The 17,246-nt window shown below is 41.5% G+C and overlaps 1 protein-coding gene across 8 annotated transcripts in view; it reads right to left on the minus strand.

Moving 5' to 3' along the window:
• The window catches only part of ANK2 (ankyrin 2), a 512,604-nt gene that overhangs the window by 90,847 nt on the left and 404,511 nt on the right, over positions 1–17,246 (minus strand). For all 8 annotated transcript variants that reach the window (XM_030190840.1, XM_030190841.1, XM_030190837.1 and 5 more), the window contains one exon: positions 7,351–7,372. In XM_030190840.1, coding sequence (XP_030046700.1) covers positions 7,351–7,372 — 22 coding nt within the window. The remainder of the gene's footprint in view (positions 1–7,350; positions 7,373–17,246) is intronic.

The following is a 17,246-nucleotide window of genomic DNA, read 5'->3' on the forward strand; positions in this document are numbered from 1 at the left end:
ATAAGCATCTCAAGATTGTTTAGATGTTATAAATCAATGTCCAAAGTGGGGGGGAAAAAGAAAAGAAAGCATTAGAGGAGACTGAAACTGATTGGAAATTGATTTCCTCTAAGAGAAAGCCAGTGGTAGCAAACTTTTGGAGCAACAGCTAAACTGAATGAGTAAGTACATTTCTTTTGATAGCCAATATCAAAAGACTTACAATTGTATGTGAAATTGTGTAGCTATCAGTGACTATCAAATAATATGCAATTGTGTGTGCAATCTACAAAAAAAAATATTTGAATAAGCTGCAAACCGGCATTTCACCTAAAGGAATCTCACAGTTAAACAAGGACACAGTTTCTAAATTTTAAGAGGTATGGTTCTTTCCTCGGAACCATCCTCATTATCTGGACAAATAATGTATAGACAGAGAGGGAAAAATAAGAAAAGGAAATTAAGAATAATCGTGAACCAAAATAAAGGTGGATTGAAACAATTATAAATGTAATGTAAAGCAACTAAAGAACCAGAGACATTCAAACACACACACACACACACACACATACATACACGCACACACACACACACACACACACACGCACACATACACACACACACACACACACACACACACACACACACAGTACAGTATATGCAAGCCAAGTTATTTCCATGCAAAGCAAAGGTGTAGTAAACAATGGGAATGTAGCCTTGTGTCAAAGGCATGAACAGGCATGGAAATAAATAAATTAAGATTATATGGAATTGTTATGCAACATACCATGGTGAAGTACAAGTTTATCCCCTTTTACAACTCCACATAGAAATTATTACCAGGCAGCAATTGTGTATAGAATTGTGTAGCCTGGGGGTAGCAATTTAAAGCAAAATAGATCTTAAAGACGTTTACCAGACCAGAGGGAACTATCAAAGAGATAATGGTCTATTAAGCAGAACATTACTAAACAGAAAAGAAATTTACTGTATGACAGCGCTGTTATACCCTAGTAACAGGTATGAAGGTTTTTGTTTACCAGAATACACTGAAATAACTAATGGTGCTTCAGAACCTTCAGGCTACAAAGGGAAACCAACTGTTATAAACTGTTCTACTTTGTTAGCATTTTTTAAAATTACGAAGCATTATAAAAATTATGAGGGCAATTTCTTAACCACCTGAATTTTGCAAAATCTTTGTGTACTTTTTGCCATTGGTCTTTACCCCAATTTTCAAAGGGAAGACATTCCTGTACTTTTGCTTGGAAGCTTAATGTGGGTTCAAAACATGCACCTGCTTTTTCTGGGAGAACTGAATGTGAAAAGTACATGCAAAGATGTGAAAATGCACTCTATGGATATATGTTTCCTCCCTTGACCTAAGCATGTGCCCTAGGAATCGGGGTTTTTAAAAAGGTGCGCTAGCGTTTTTACCGTGTGCTAATGATTAGCGAGCGCTAAACACTAGAGATGCCCATAGGAATATATGGGCTTCTCTAGCATTAGCACATTCTTATTTTTAGCACTAAAAACTCTAGCGCGCCTTTGTAAAAGGTCCAGAATGAGACTAAAAGCCTGTACATTATGGAACACTGTATGGACATTCCACTGCATTGAGAGTTGGCATAGTCAATGTATGTAACAAGCATTTCACCTGTCTAAGGAGTCCTTTTACTAAGTGGTGATAAAAATTAATTAAGTGGCCTTAGTGCACTCTTACATGGGTCTTTCTTGCATGCTAAGGACATTTTTTCTGCAGACAGAAAATGGTCATTTATACTATTTTCTGAATTAACGACCATGTGCTAATTTTGCTATTAGTGTGTAGTCATTAAAGAAATTAGTGCATGAGCACTTACCGACACCTATTTTGTAAGCAGTAAGGGCTCACGTGCTAACCGTGCGTTAATCAGTTAGCATGCAGTAATGTATCTGCGCTCATTTGTGCACCCCCGCTGACACACCCTCCGCCACAGAAAAATACAAATATTTATTAATGCGTGGTTTATGCATACAGATTGCCAATTTAACTCAGAGTGCCTCAGCACGACCTGAGGTATGTCATTTTAAGTTGTGGTAAGCAAGTAGTAGCGCTAACCACAGCTTAGTACAAGGACCCTGAAATCACTTTAGCCCTAAAATTGTGTTAGTTGTTTAATGCGGGAATTAGCGCATGCTAACAGTGCATAACCATGGTAATTCTCAAATTAAATAGCTAACACAGAAAACGCCCCTTTGCTGTATCAAATGTGCCTCACAGTTAACAATTGGGTCATTACCACATGTTAACTGTTTGTACAGCAGATAATGCAGAACAGTTAATGCTACCTCGTTGCCATACTGGGATAGACCTCGATAGATGTAGCTCACTGTGGGCCAGATGCACTAAACAATCATTAGAGCCCTTCACTTACCGATTCCCTTAGCAAATCAGTAAGGAATGGGCATCCATTAAGGAAAAGGAATGCAAATGAGCTGCTCGTTGTAGCTCACTTGCATTCTCTATCCCATCGTTAAACAGTCAGCCAATCGGCCGGTCGAGCATGCGCAGAGCAGCCAAGCGTTATGCTGGCTGCTCTGCGCATGCCAAATACGCCTCCTTGTGCCGCCCGAAGACACCGCGCTGCTCACCCCCTCCGATGCGGCTCCAGTGCAGTTGAGGACGCCCATTCAAAAAAAAAAACGTCCATTTTGGCCATCATTCCCCCCCCCCCCCCCAATAATAAAAATGTCTTTTTCGGCAGTGCTTCAGTAGTAGTAGTAGCTGAGTGATCTAGAAGTCTGCTAAATGCATTGTGATTGGCTCAGTGATTGGCTGAGTGAAGCACTGCTAAAAAAGATGTTTTTATTATTGCGGGGGGGGGGGGGGGGGGAGGGGGATGACTACCAAAATGGGCGCCCATCCAAAAAACCCCGCCCATTTTGGCTGTCATTCCCCCCCCCCCCCAATAATAAAACGTCTTTTTTGGCAGTGCTTCATTCAGCTGAGAGACCTGGAAGTCCCTGAGCCAATCACAACGCGTTTAGCTCTGTGTGTTCATTTTTTCAGTGTGCATCTTTGTAAAAGGGCTGTTTCTGCTGCATGTGCCGGCAAATACATGTGCACTTCTGATGTACGATTATTTCAGAAAAGGCTCGACATCAGCAGATTCTTTTCAAAAATATCACCAGAAACTGAGCATGTCCTGACCTGGATGTCTCAATTTTTGTGGAGTTATGAGGAGTATGTCTTTTTTTTCACAGCTTGATTATTGCAACGCTCTGTATCTGGGTTTGAGTAATTCTGGGATTAGACTGCTGCAATTGGTACAGAATGCTGCAGCATGACTGGTTACTGGTGCGTCTATGGTGACTCATATTATGCCCATTTTAAAAGCTGCACTGCACTGGTTTCCAGTCAATGTTCGTATACAGTTTAAGGTACTTAGGGGCCCTTTTAAAGAGTGGTGGTAAGCCCAATCCGGGAACACCACCGGCCCAACACGGCCGCTGGTGGTAGTTCCGAGTCAAACGCGTGGTATTTCTGGGGGAAAAACCCAGAAATGGTTAAAGCGGCAGTAATCCGGCGGTAATCGGGTGTCACCACGCATTCTCCAGTTATCACTGGGTTACCACGGGAGCCCTTACCGCCATCTCAGTGGGTGGTAATAAGGCTCCCTGCTGCATGGTCATGCAGTAAGAGTTATCTCACCGTATGGCCATTTTTTGGGAGGAGCTTTTAATGGCTGCAGTAAAAAGGGCCCCTGGTACGTGGGAAAAATGGCCCCCACCACTACCAAAGGCCCCTTTTTATTTATGTATTTATTTATTTGTTGCATTTGTATCCCACATTTTCCACCTGTTTGCAAAAGACCCCTTAGTGCCAGCTCCACAATACTTTAAAGAATGTTTTTGTACATATTGTCCCAGGATGTGTTTGAGATCTAAGACAGAACTGCGCGCTTCACTTGAACCATTTGTCAGTGTGAGATACAATGATACAAGATTTTCAGCCTTCTCTGTTGCTGGGATTGCCATGTGGAATTCTTTAAAAGGGCAGCTACATTTATGTACACAGATTTTACAATTTAAATGCAATCTTAAGACATTCCTGCTTGTTAAAGCGTTTATGTAATTTTCAGCCAAATAAAATGACAGTTGTAGCTTGAGTGTAACAGCAGATTACATTATTTGCAGAGTTTTTAATTTTTTAAATTTGTATATTTTTTGTTTTTGTATTTTGCTTATAGCTGTATTCATGTTTTGTAAACCGCTTAGGTGTAAGCGGTATAAAAGTTTGAAATTAAATACATTCCAATCCCTACACTGTATATGAAATGGGGTTCTTAATATGTAATAGCAAATTTTACTTTGGAAACCCTCCTAGAAATGGTGGGCATGCCAACAGTTAACAAAAATGTTGTGCAGTGACTGCACATTTATTTTGGTAATTAAGTTGGTAACTGCACACTTCCCTACTCCATTTTCATAGGGGACATATCCTCATCATGTTGAATTTTATATTTTGCCCTCTACTACAGTACGCAGAGAAACACTATGCATTAGTGCCTGGTTCTAAACTAGAAGACGACCTGCTTGGTGGAGTTCATTAATTAATTTAGGAGGTCTTTTACTAAAGATTGGTGCATGATGTCTGCCACAGAACCTATTTTACTCTGACAGGCCCTGCAGCAGATAACATTTGCTCATTATTTGCAAAAGACCCCCCTTAATTACAATGCAGAGAAAATTAAAAGCAGGATCTGAGGTCCTTTTACTAAGGTACGCTAACCGATTTAGCATATGCTAAATGCCAAGAAACCCATTTTATACCTATGGGCTTCTTAGCATTAAACATGTGCTAATTGTTATTGTGTGCTTAAATGGGTTAATGCACCTTAGTAAAAGGACCCTTGTATTACAAAACATCTAGGGATTCTGTTTTTTTTTATGTTTATAAATTGCAAATTCAGGAGTCTATTTTCCAGCTCATGAGGGGGGATTATTTTGGGTGGAGGAAAGCTGATTTTTTTTTTTTTTATCAGTAGGTTCACAGCACAAGTACTATTGCTAGGTGACATTCTGGTAGAACGAAATACATATTTGCATAGCTGAGGAGTCATCAGCATGCAAAAGGAACAAAAACAGTGGAAGATACAAAGAAGGCGAAGGGAGGGTAGATAAGACATGGGAAATAATGTTTTTTTGTTCTATTTGTCTAAAACCATTTATTTTGTATTGAGGGTGTGTTACCGATTAAAGCTTAAAATCAGAAGTCATCAACACACCAGTGGCATTGCTTTATTAAGCATTTTTTTTAATTTCAGAACTACTCTGTCTTACAACAAAGTATTTTTTTTTTTTTTTTGCAGTTCTGGAAGTGCACTGGACATTTTCAAGTCTGCATGAAAGTCCATGTGAAAGTTTGAAGATTTTCTTTTTTTTTAAGGAAAGCAATGCTTCCTAAGGATCAAAACTGCCAGGTTAAACATATAGCGGCCTTTTTACTAAGCCACGTTGGTGCGTATGCGTGTCCTACATGAGTCAATTGTGAACTACCGCCCAGTTACCGCGTGGTCCATGTGGTAATTTCATTTTTTAACGCGCATTCACTAAGTGCACTGCAAATTTTCCAGCGCGTGACGCTAACCAAGCAATAATTAGCACTGTATGCATGTAGACCATTACCGCCCGGTTAATGTGTGAGACCGTACTGCTAGGTCAATGGGTGACGGTAGGTCTCAGGCCTAAAATGGACGCGTGTCAATTTTTATTTTGCCGCACGTCCATTTTCGCCCCCCCCCCCCCAAAAAGACCTTTTTTTGCAGGTGTGCTGAAAAATGGACCTGCATCCAATACATGTGTCTATACCAGCGCAGGCCAATTTTCAGAGCACCTTAGCAAAAGGACCCCATAGTGCCTTATTCTATAAAGGTTATGCTCCTAAATTTAGAAGCATAAATTTAGAAGCATACATTTAGGAACATAAATTTTAGGAGCATAACCTTTATAGAATAAGGCCCATACTGGCAACAAGAAACCACCTAAGCACCTTAGACTAAAATACATCCTCGCCTTTGCTGGTTTTGGAATGGATCTTCAGAATTATGTTAAGAATTTATTTATTTTTTCTATTTGAATTTAAGTCAAGCAAATTAATGCAGATGAAACTAGAAAACTAGATATAAAAAAGGTCATCTATATAATACAAATCCTTCTTAAACTCAAATAATACAAACGGGGACTGAGGGACTAACTTGTTTTTTAGTTGCAGCTAAAATGTCTCATCATTTACCATGCCTGGAAATAAGCAGATAAAAATCTGTGTTACATACTTGGGCTTGCAATTGATCTTTATAGCACTGTATTTGTACTCAATTGAGCAAAGTTCATCAGTTTTGTTTCAAATGTGTGCCTCTTATTCTAATAGGACCTGATTTGTAATTTATAAAAAAAAATAATAAATAAATAAAATAAATCTTCAAAGAATCAGCTGAGAGACTTTGTGAAATCTAAGAAACACCACAGCACCAAAAAGGAATATACACTAAAAAGAGTCAGATTTCTGTAAGCATCTGTGGGGAAACTCTATGGAAATTCTTGGAAATTCTCACTTGCAGTCATTTGAGTGCCCATAGAAATCATCAATCTTCTAGTGACTGTTGTTTTCAAATGGAAAGATGTAAGGAAACCTTCCTGAAAGACACCGATATTCTAAAAATTAACCCCCTCCCCTGTTTACAAAGCCATGCTAGCTGCTTCCGGTGCGGTAATGCATTGCTGCGCGGCTTTGTAAACAGGGAGGTAAATGTGAAAATAAGTTTGACATTTCTGTGAATTTACTACTAGGTGAAAAATTGCTGCAGATTGCTTTCTACGCCCAGGTGTGGACTCATTCAGACTTCACCATGGTATTGATGCAGGGGGAATTAGACACTGCTGACAGTATCTCTTTTAGATATATAAGTCCAATGCATGCAATTTAGTGATTCAATAGGCAGTTTATGGATGCTGCTCTTCAAAAGTGATACTGTCCTTTCTTGGATAACAATGAGATGGCAAGGTTATGTCAACAAAGGGGAAAGTGGAAACGTGGAACAAGCATCTGAAACAGACTCAACAGCAAAGAGCAGGAACACAAGGGATGTCAAGGAAAGTAGGGGGGGGACTAGTCTTAACAGTTTTAGGGTCACAATTAGTAGTTACATATTATTCAAATGAAATACTACTGCAGTTGTAAGTATGTATATTATCATTGGCATTTATTATTATATTATTAATTACTGTTAGTAGCCAAAAGAAATAATGGTATCTAGCTTGCAGTATCTCTCATGCTTGTCTCTGTTCTTAACTAATTTTATACAAACCAAATAATTTAAAGTGTCTTACTTTTTTCTGACGTTGCATCAGCCTATGAGAAAGAACACACAGGAATAAATTAGTCCCAATAAATTGTTTGTGTTATGACACAATGTACTTCAGTCTTATGGTATTTATTATGAAGATCTGCAGGCTGGCTAGCGTCTCAATGCTAAGAGGAGTGTTGTTGTGCCATGTTAATAATATATGCCCTCCACTCAATGCTCCAACTTCCTGGTTATTTACCCTGTTGGCTTTATTGATCTGTTACTATTTCTGCTGCTACCTGAATATGATGAACAGACCTCTGTGGTCTTGAAAGCTCATGCTCATCATTCGCTTTAAATAATTATTATGGTTGGATATAAGCACTCCCAGATTCCCTATAATTGTGCACAGAAATCTGCATGTTCTTGGGAGCCTGATCCAGGCCACAGACAGTCTTGGGTAATAGTTGTCTCCAGGAGTGGACTGACCATTTGGGCACCTTAATGGGTCTTGCACTCCTCCCTACATACATTAATTGACAGGGGCATATTATGGTATAAACTACATTACTAGTATCACAGGTAGTCACATCTCTAGTCTTCAAAGGTGCGCGTTACTGAGCATAAGTCTCGTATTACTACTCAAAATATCCAGGCACCCTTGGTGGAACATTGGCTGCAGCAACAGCATACCATTGAGGATATTAAATGGAGAATAGAACACGTTGGGCCAGGAAAAGAGGGTGGTTCAGTTGGGAAGTTACTGAATTATAGAGAACAATGGCATATTTACACTTTACAGACGGTCGCCCCTAATGGCTTAAATGCCGAGTTGGAATGGGCGTCGCTGATTTGAGGAAGTAGAGGTTTAGGTAAGATCTTCTGTCCTATAGGGGTCAAGGGGAGGGATTATTACGTCACAAGGAGTGTGGGCATTTAAACAAGCTGAAGGAACGCCGCCGCCATCTTTGCAAGGGGGTTGGTCCCGAGGAGTAATAGCAGAGCTGGCGCTAATGGAAGCTTGGGGTAAGAAACTGATTGAATAGAACTTTAAATCTGACATTGCTTGGGAACTAGTTAATGTTGGGCTCTCAGGTGATGGTATGAGATAACATCATTGTTTTCTTTTTATAGGGGAATGTCCTTGAGACAGCTCGCTTCTGAGCGAAACATGCATGTCAGACAACAGAACCCCTGGGTTTGATATAAAAAGATAAGTAAAATAATTGATATAGATAATTTAACAGTAGTTATCGGGAGAACCGATGAAGAGGTGGGTGCTGGGTAAATTGCTATATTCAAAACTGTAGCAATGAGCACTGCTGAGGTCTCCAATATAGTGTGAAAGCATTATATTGAAGAAGATAAATGATTTTGTTGTTTGAATTTTGTCTATTGAAGAATTACTGGATACCTATAAGAATAACGTTTTTGTAATTTTGGGATACTTTGAAATTCTGTTTGATGAAATCAGCCATTGATTGGGTATTAACTTTGTGTGGCCATTTACACCGAAACATGGAGCAAATGTATGCACATAAATTGGGTGCGTACCCCCCTTATCCTATAACAATGCGCATAAATACTACAAATGCTCCTCATTCCATCCATGACCTTCCCATTTCTGTGTCCCTTTCTTTTTACTCATTTGTAAATCATCTTATTGGTGCTAATAATTGCTTTGTAATAATCTAATTATTGGCATTAATTAGCTCATTAGTTAATTAAATTGCGCGTGCAAATTGGGCTCACACCCAAATTTGCAAGCATAATTTTTGGCGACGTTTATAGAAGTAGGGGGTAAGTGTGCCATGCAATGCACATAACTTATTGTATTCTATAAGTTATGTGTGCTAAGTTGGAGGCACACACATATCCCTCCCATGCAATGCCTTTGTGGATGTCCCCTTGCAGATACACGCTAAGGCACTTTTGTGCTACCTTATAGAATAGTGTTTATGCAATTATGCACACAATCATTTACTTACGTCTTGCTGGTGCCCAGTTAAAGAATTGCCCTGCAAGTGCCCAACCTTTAGGAGACTTAATTTGAATCTAACATAATCCTACAGAAATCCTTCATGGTGATCTGTATGCCCATGCCAGTTCTGCATTCAAAATGGCTACCAGGGCCTCCCATAGCAACCATTTTGAGGTTGGAACTGGCATGAGCAGGAGCAATCCCCAGTCACTTCTGCCCATGGTGGCTCTGAATTCAAAATGGCTGCTGTGACCTCACATGACAGACCCACGAGACTGCCATGGGATGTCTCAGCAGCCATTTTGACTATGGAACTGGCATAGGCAGGAGCGACTGAGGATTGCTCCTGCTCCAAAGAAGCCAATAGACCCCCAGGGTTTCTTGGATAGGCCCAGGGAGCACCTATGGGTGGTGAGAGGGGTGCAGTAGCAGCTTTTGTTGGGGAGGGGGTCAGGGGACTATGCAGCCTGCTATTGGTCAGGGGGGAAGGCTGTGCTGCACCACCTGGTTTCAACTCTGGCTGAAACTGTGTGGCAAATTTTGGCTGCAGATTCAGTTTCAGCTGAAACTGAAATCCCCGATTTTGTTGTCCTCTACATTGGGTCTTCTTACACTACTCAAATTGATGTTACATTTTCCTCTTATTAGCCAACTTCACAAATATTTTAATGGGTCCAGCTATTCTTTTTTGAAAGAGAGAGAACTTCTTTAAGAGTCTCTAATGTACAGCAGACACTTACATGCATCTTACAGATAGGCCTGGCTTTAGGAATTTGTATTGGTGTGTAGTAAAATTTATTTATTTATTTATTTATTTATTTATTTATTTATGGCATTTGTATCCCACAATATTCTCGCCAGCAGGCAGGCTCAATGTGGCGTACAATAGTCTATTAAGCAAAACAATAGTACAAAATACAGTATTCAGAGTCATAAGAGGGAGAGAGAAACAACTGAGGGAGGAAGGGAAAGAGGAGAGGTAATGATTTGTCGCTGAGATAGCCGTGGTTCAGAAGGATGTGGTGCCAGGCGGGCTTTCGGCGTATACTCTACCAAATAGGAAGGTCTTGAGTTGCCTCTTAAAGGTCTGATGATCTGGAGTGAATTTGACCTCTTGAGGCAGCCCGTTCCACAATTGAGTACTGAGATAGGGGAAAGAGGAAGCATAGACGGTCTTATATTTGAGGTCACTAAAAGCTGGGTAGTGGAGACTGAGGTATGAACGAGCTGACTTGCGGGAGTTCCTAAGCCGCAGGTTAATGAGAATGTCCATATAAGCGGGGGCTTCTCCATAGATGATTTTGTGCACCAATGCGCAGATCTTGAAAGCAATGCGGTCCTTCACTGGAAGCCAGTGCAACCTCTCATGTAGTGGCCTTGAACTTTCAAATCTCGATTTGCCGAAGATGAATCGGGCTGCTGTGTTCTGAGCAGTTTGTAATTTTTTTAGGAGCATGCTTGTTCATCCCCCATAGATACTGTTGCAGTAATCTAGGTGACTTATGACGAGAGACTGGACTAGGTTGCGGAATACTTCTCTAGGGAAATAAGGCTGGAAACGCTTAAGCTTCCAAAGAGAGAAGAACATTTGCTTGACTGTTCCAGCATCAAGGATCTATCTACTATGACTCTCAAGATTTTTAGGGACTCCAAGATTGGTAGGACGAGCTCAGGAGTGAGCAATGTAGGAGGCCTGAGTTTGTTATAGGGAGAGAGAGAATCAAACAATGTGTTTTCTCGGCGTTGAATTTGAATCGAAATGAGTTGGCCCAGTCGAGCATAGTGTTAAAGCCTCGCCGAATCTTACTGGTTATTTCATTTAAGTCTTTCTCAAAGGGGTAGATAAATGGGTTAAGACCCAGTTTGGAGAGAGCCACTGCCAAAGGAATCAACATCATGTTGAAGAGGGTTGGGAATAGTGGGGAACCCTGTGGCACTCCACAGCCTGCTTTCCAGTGAGATGAAAAGTTGGAGTTGATGTTTACTTGGTAAGTTCTTGATGTAAGAAAGCCTCTCAGCCAGGATAGTATGTTTCTGCTGGCACCAAAGTAATCTAGGAGCCGCAGCAGGATGCCATGGTGCACCATGTCAAAGACACTGGACATGTCGAACTGCAAGAGCAAAATACTCTTCCCTACAGCTATTTCACTCTTGAAATTGGCTAAGAGAGTGGCAAGTATGGTCTCAGTACTGTGGAGTGGTCGGAATCCCGATTGCGAGGTAACGTGAAGGGGCATAATCGAACGGAAACGTCTATCTCCATGGGCGTTTATCTCCGAGAACGGGTCAGTGAAGGGGCGGACCGAACTGTATTTTCGCAAAAAATAGACGTCCATGTTTTATTCGACAATTTGTGAGCTGGGCGTTTTTGTTTTTTAGCGATAACAGAAAATGAAAGCGCCCAGCTCAAAAACGAATAACTCCAAGACATTTATTCGTGGGAGGGGCCAGGATTCGTAGTGCACTGGTCCCCCTCACATGCCAGGACACCAACCGGGCACCCTAGGGGGCACTTCTACAAAAACAAAAAAAAAGGTAAAAGAGCTCCCAGGTGCATAGCACCCTTCCCTTGTGTGTTGAGCCCCCCAAATCCCCCTCAAAACCCACTGCCCACAAGTCTACACCATTACTATAGCCCTAAGGGGTGAAGGGGGGCACCTACATGTGGGTACAGTGGGTTTGGGGGGGAGGTTTGGAGGGCTCCCATTTACCAGCACAAGTGTAACAGGTGGGGGGGGGGGATGGGCCTGGGTCCACCTGCCTGAAGTCCACTGCACCCCCTAATAACTGCTCCAGTGACCTGCATACTGCTGCCAGGGAGGTGGGTATGACATTTGAGGGTGAAAATAAAAAGTTGTGAAACGGCATATTTTGTTGTGAGAGGGGGTTTGTGACCACTGGGGGAGTCTGGGGAGGTCATCCCCGATTCCCTCCAGTGGTCATGTGGTCATTTAGGGCACTTATTGGGGCCTTATTCGTGGAAAAACAGGGTCCAGGAAAAGTGCCCTAAATTCTCGCTACAAACGCATATTTTTTTTCCATTATTGGCGAAAGGCGCCCATCTCTGATCGGCCGATAACCACGCCCCAGTTCCGGCTTCACCACGCCTTCGACACACCCCCATCAACTTTGTCCGCATCCGCGACAGAGTGCAGTTGAAAACGTCCAAATTCGGCTTTCGATTATACCACTTTATTCGTTTTTGTGAGATAAACTTCTATCTCCTGATTTGGGTCACAATATAGGCGTTTTTCTATTACGATTATAAGCAGGATAGTAACATAGTAGATGACGGCAGAAAAGACCTGCATGGTCCATCCAGTCTGCCCAAGAAATGTGCCACTTTTTTGTGTATACCTTACCTTGATTTGTACCTGTCTTTATTAGGGCACAGACCGTACAAGTCTGCCCAGCACTATCCCCGCCTCCCACCATCGGCTCTGGCACAGACCGTATAAGTCTGCCCAGCACTATCCCCGCCTCCCACTACCGGCTCTGTTATCCAATCTCGGCTAAGCTCCTGAGGATCCATTTCTTCTGAACAGGATTCCTTTATATTTATCCCACGCATGTTTGAATTCCGTTACCATTTTCATCTCCACCACCTCCCGCGGGAGGGCATTCCAAGCATCCACCACTCTCTCCGTGAAAAAATACTTCCTGACATTTTTCTTGAGTCTGCATTGTATAACCTGTAGCCTAAATCCAGTTTGTCATAAGGCTGGTATCTTTTCCTTGCCAGTGTGGGTCCCTTAGACCTGATGTCTCTCTCAGTGGCAATTCCTTTTAGAACTTCACAACCTCTTGATTACCCCCGTACTAGTGAAATATTCTATTTAGAGATGGAGTTAGATTTGAGGTCAATCCAGCCTTCTTGGGGGTTTTCTCTGTCACTGGACAGCTGAGCTCCAGTACCAGACAGAACCTAGGGGTCTCTGAACCCCGAAACAAAACACTTTATCTTGGAAAAATTTGGCAAAATCTATAGCTGATGGGGTGCCTTCTCCTGTAGTGGTAACCACTGTGGTGTCCATTAGTTTGTTTACAAAGAAGTAGAGCTTTTTGGCATCTTTGTAATCCGGGCCTATCTTGGTTTTGAAGTAGTGTTTTTTTGCCTGCCTAATTGCATAGTTGTACTTTCTGTGAGACTGCTTCCATGCTGCGAGATGTTGAGTATCTTGGTGCTTTCTCCAGGCCCTTTCAAGTCTTCTGGTGTTTGTTTTGAATGCTCTAAGCTCAGCATTAAACCACGGGGCAGCTACATTCCTTTTCATTGAACAAGTCTTGAGTGGCACAATGGCGTCTAAGATACTTCTGCATCGGTTATCTCAATTGGGGAAGAAGTTGTCCGAATCCACCGGGTCAGGCCAGTCTGACTCATAGATGGACTGCCAGAATGCCGTTGGATTGACATACCCTCTTGTCGTGTACGACGTTTGGGAATGCGTGCGCCGTGGACCTTTTATGTGCCACAAAACTGAGCAGGTGAGCTTGAAGTGGTCTGACCAAGGGACAGCTGACCACAGGGCCTTGGTTATGCGCAATCTATCGTAATGAGCCGATTTGAGGGAGAGGAGGTCTAAAGTGTGCCCTCTAGAGTGGGTTACCTGAGTATTCCAGCAGGTTAAGTCCCAAGTGCTAAGGAAGTCTAAACAGTCTTGCGTGTGTGCTAAGGAATCCAACATGAACTGAACATGAGATGGTTAAAGCATGATGCAATTTACCTGAGTGATGTGAAAGACTGACTTTCTCTACAGAGAAATGTACAAGCAGGCTTCCATAGTGTGTAAACTTTTAGCCAGACTGAGGGGACATATTCCCAGGGGCGGGGAGCAGGCGGGCCAGTAAAACAATGCAAGTAGATTACATTTACAAATCTATGTGTACTGTGTGTCATAAAACTTTTGCCAGCACAAAAAGAATTGCGAAGTCTGTGGACACTTTTCATCACCAGACCACAAAAGTAAATTTCAAAGGGAAAACCATCTACTTAGCTTTCCTTTGAGAACTATATTCCTGTTTTGTGGACATGAAGCACCTAAGGACTTTGCTGCTCTGTGGGTTCTTTGACAATGTCCTTCAAAAGGCTGGTTTACCTTTACTGGAACATTATCATGCAGATCAAAACAAAATTGTGAGATTCTAGGGAACAGGGTTCAATGCCCATGAGCACATTTTTAAACATCACATTCTCAGTGAATGATCTACCTGCAAAAAACCACAGGTGCGAGTGTGTTTGTACACTTTGTACCTACAGCATGTTTTCAAAGTGAAGACACATACATACTTTCACTGTGAAAACTGGTACAGAGCCCACATGTAAAAAAGCAAGCATGGACTTTATCCCAATGTGGACAGCATAAAAACTGTCCTTTCATGGGTTAATGTAACCCGAATTTAAGCTGCACATGATAAATAAGGATCAATAAAATCATTTAGGTAGATGCACTCATAAGTCCAAATTAGTGCCAATTAATGCCAATAATTAACAGTTCATTAACTATTTAATTTGCGTGTGCATCTGCTCAGCATGCCCAAATTTGGGTGACCTTTATAGAACCATACGGAACTGCCATTATAGAATACTAGCATAAGTCCACATTTATGCATCTAACTTTAGGTGTGAGCACTTATGCCAGCTCAGTTGCTGTTATAAGTGCTCGCACATAACTATAGGCAGTTGGGTGCAGAACTTCATATTCTATAATGTGTGCACAAATCCTGAGCATGCCCCTGACCGACCCATACCCCTCTGCAGCACACCCCCCTTGCAAGTGTGCACTATGGATTTTGCATGCACATTTTACAGAATACTGACTAGAAACATAGAAACATGACGGCAAGTAAGGGCCATATGGCCCATCCAGTCTGCCCATCCTCAGTAACCACTAACTCCTCCTTTTCCTAAGAGATCCCAAGTGTCTGTCTCACGCCTTCTTAAAGTCTGACACACTCTTCATCTCCATGACTTCCACCTGGAGGCCATTCCATGCATCTACCACCCTTTCCGTGAAAGAGTATTTCCTCAGTTGCAAGCATTGCTGTTAACTGGCACCAATTAACACTACTTAGTGCCAATAATGCTAATTAACATCAATTATCAGCTCACTATTATATTAAGTTATGCACATAACTGAGCTTACTCTATAGCTTGGAGAAAAGACGGCTGAGGGGAGATATGACAGAGGTATATAAAATAATGAGTGGAGTGGAACAAGTAGACGTGAATACTAGGACTAGGGGGCACACAATGAAGCTACAAAGTAGTAAATTTAAAACAAATCAGAGAAAATATTTTTTCACTCAACGTGTAATTAAACTCTGAAATTTGTTGCCAGAGAATGTAGTAAAAGCAGTTAGCTTACCAGGGTTTAAAAAAGATTTGGATAGCTTCCTAAAAGAAAAGTCCATAAGCCATTATTAAAATGGACTTGGGAAAATCCACTGTTTTTCAGGAAGAATGTATTTAGAGATTACATATTAATTAATTTTTTGTTGTATATTGATGGTCTTGCAGGATTATCCCTTGACAAAGCAATCTGGCGAAACAGGTCCTGTCGGGATAACGAAGGTTCCTGGATGCTCCTCAATATATACATAAGACGCACAAGATAAGTTATTCTGATAATCAAACAGTGGTAGTCTAAATAGATACCTTCCTACTGTTTCATAAGTGTGTGCCCTAAGTACTTTCCATACTAATATATATTTTCACCAAATCTGGATGGAGGGGGTAGTCAATGATTAAAGACTGTTATGGCTGACAGACAAGAGCACTTTGTCATACATACAGCCAAATGATAACATATGAGACATCCCCAAGATTCAATTTGTATAGTACTGGGTGACACTCACTTCTCTACTTTTTATTTTTGCATATGTTTGCTGAGTTTTGAGAACTTAATAAGTAGAACGCCTAATTTTTTGACAGTATTTCTAGGATAAGCAGCCTAAAATGTATTGTACTGTTTTGGGATCTTGCCAGGTACTTGTGACCTGGATTGGCCACTGCTGGAAACAGGATACTGGGCTTGATGGACTTTCAGTCTATCCCAGTATGGCAACACTTATGTACTTATATAACTTAGGCAAGCAACTTTGCAAACTAAGGGACTTTTTTACTAAGCAACAGTAAGCACTACTGCATGCATACCGCAGGTTAAAAACCACTACTGTGGAGCGCGCTCAGGCAACTCATGGTAGTTTCAGGATCAGCACGCACTTCCCATGGGCTAAAAATAAGATTTCATTTTTTAGTGCTGGGGTTATGTCTGGGGGTGGACAGTAGGCATGTACTGCACTAATCAGTTAGTGTCATTACATTGCTGCGTGCTGATTAGCGCGGGAGCCCTTACCACCTAGAAAATAGGTGTTGATAAGTGTTTCACACGCTAATGGGGAAGTTAGCACGTGGCCATTAATAGGGAAAATGGAGCCATTTTACTGCTAGGGACAGCGCTAGGCCCTTCAGTGTAAAGTTGGGCACCCAATTTTAGAGAACTAAGGCGTATATGGGTAACTGATACAGAATTTTATAGGCAGTTTTTGCATTTTAGCCATTTCCTCATGCAAGGAATCAAGAACCAGATGTTGTGAGAACCACTGCAGCAAAACAACAACAAAAATCACTGAACATTGATGCATCCATTTTAAAGAAATCACATTTCAGCCGTCCCTGCTGCACCCTATTTAGGGCCCTGCTTATTAAGGTGTGTTAGCATTTTTAACATGCCTACAATTAGCGCACACGCTAACCGTGTAGGCACCTATAGTGATATTGTAGGCATGTATACGGTTAACGCGTGTACATGGTTAACGTGCATTAAAGAAGCTAATGCGCCTATAATGCGGCTTAGTAAACAGGGCCCTTAGTTCTTTGGATGAACTTTTCTAGTTTGTGTTTGGTATGGAAAAACCGAAGTAGTGGTCAGCACTCTCTGTCTATCACTGCAGTGGTA

Source organism: Microcaecilia unicolor, chromosome 2, assembly GCF_901765095.1.
Source record: "Microcaecilia unicolor chromosome 2, aMicUni1.1, whole genome shotgun sequence".
In the NCBI taxonomy this organism is placed as follows: Eukaryota; Metazoa; Chordata; class Amphibia; order Gymnophiona; family Siphonopidae; genus Microcaecilia; species Microcaecilia unicolor.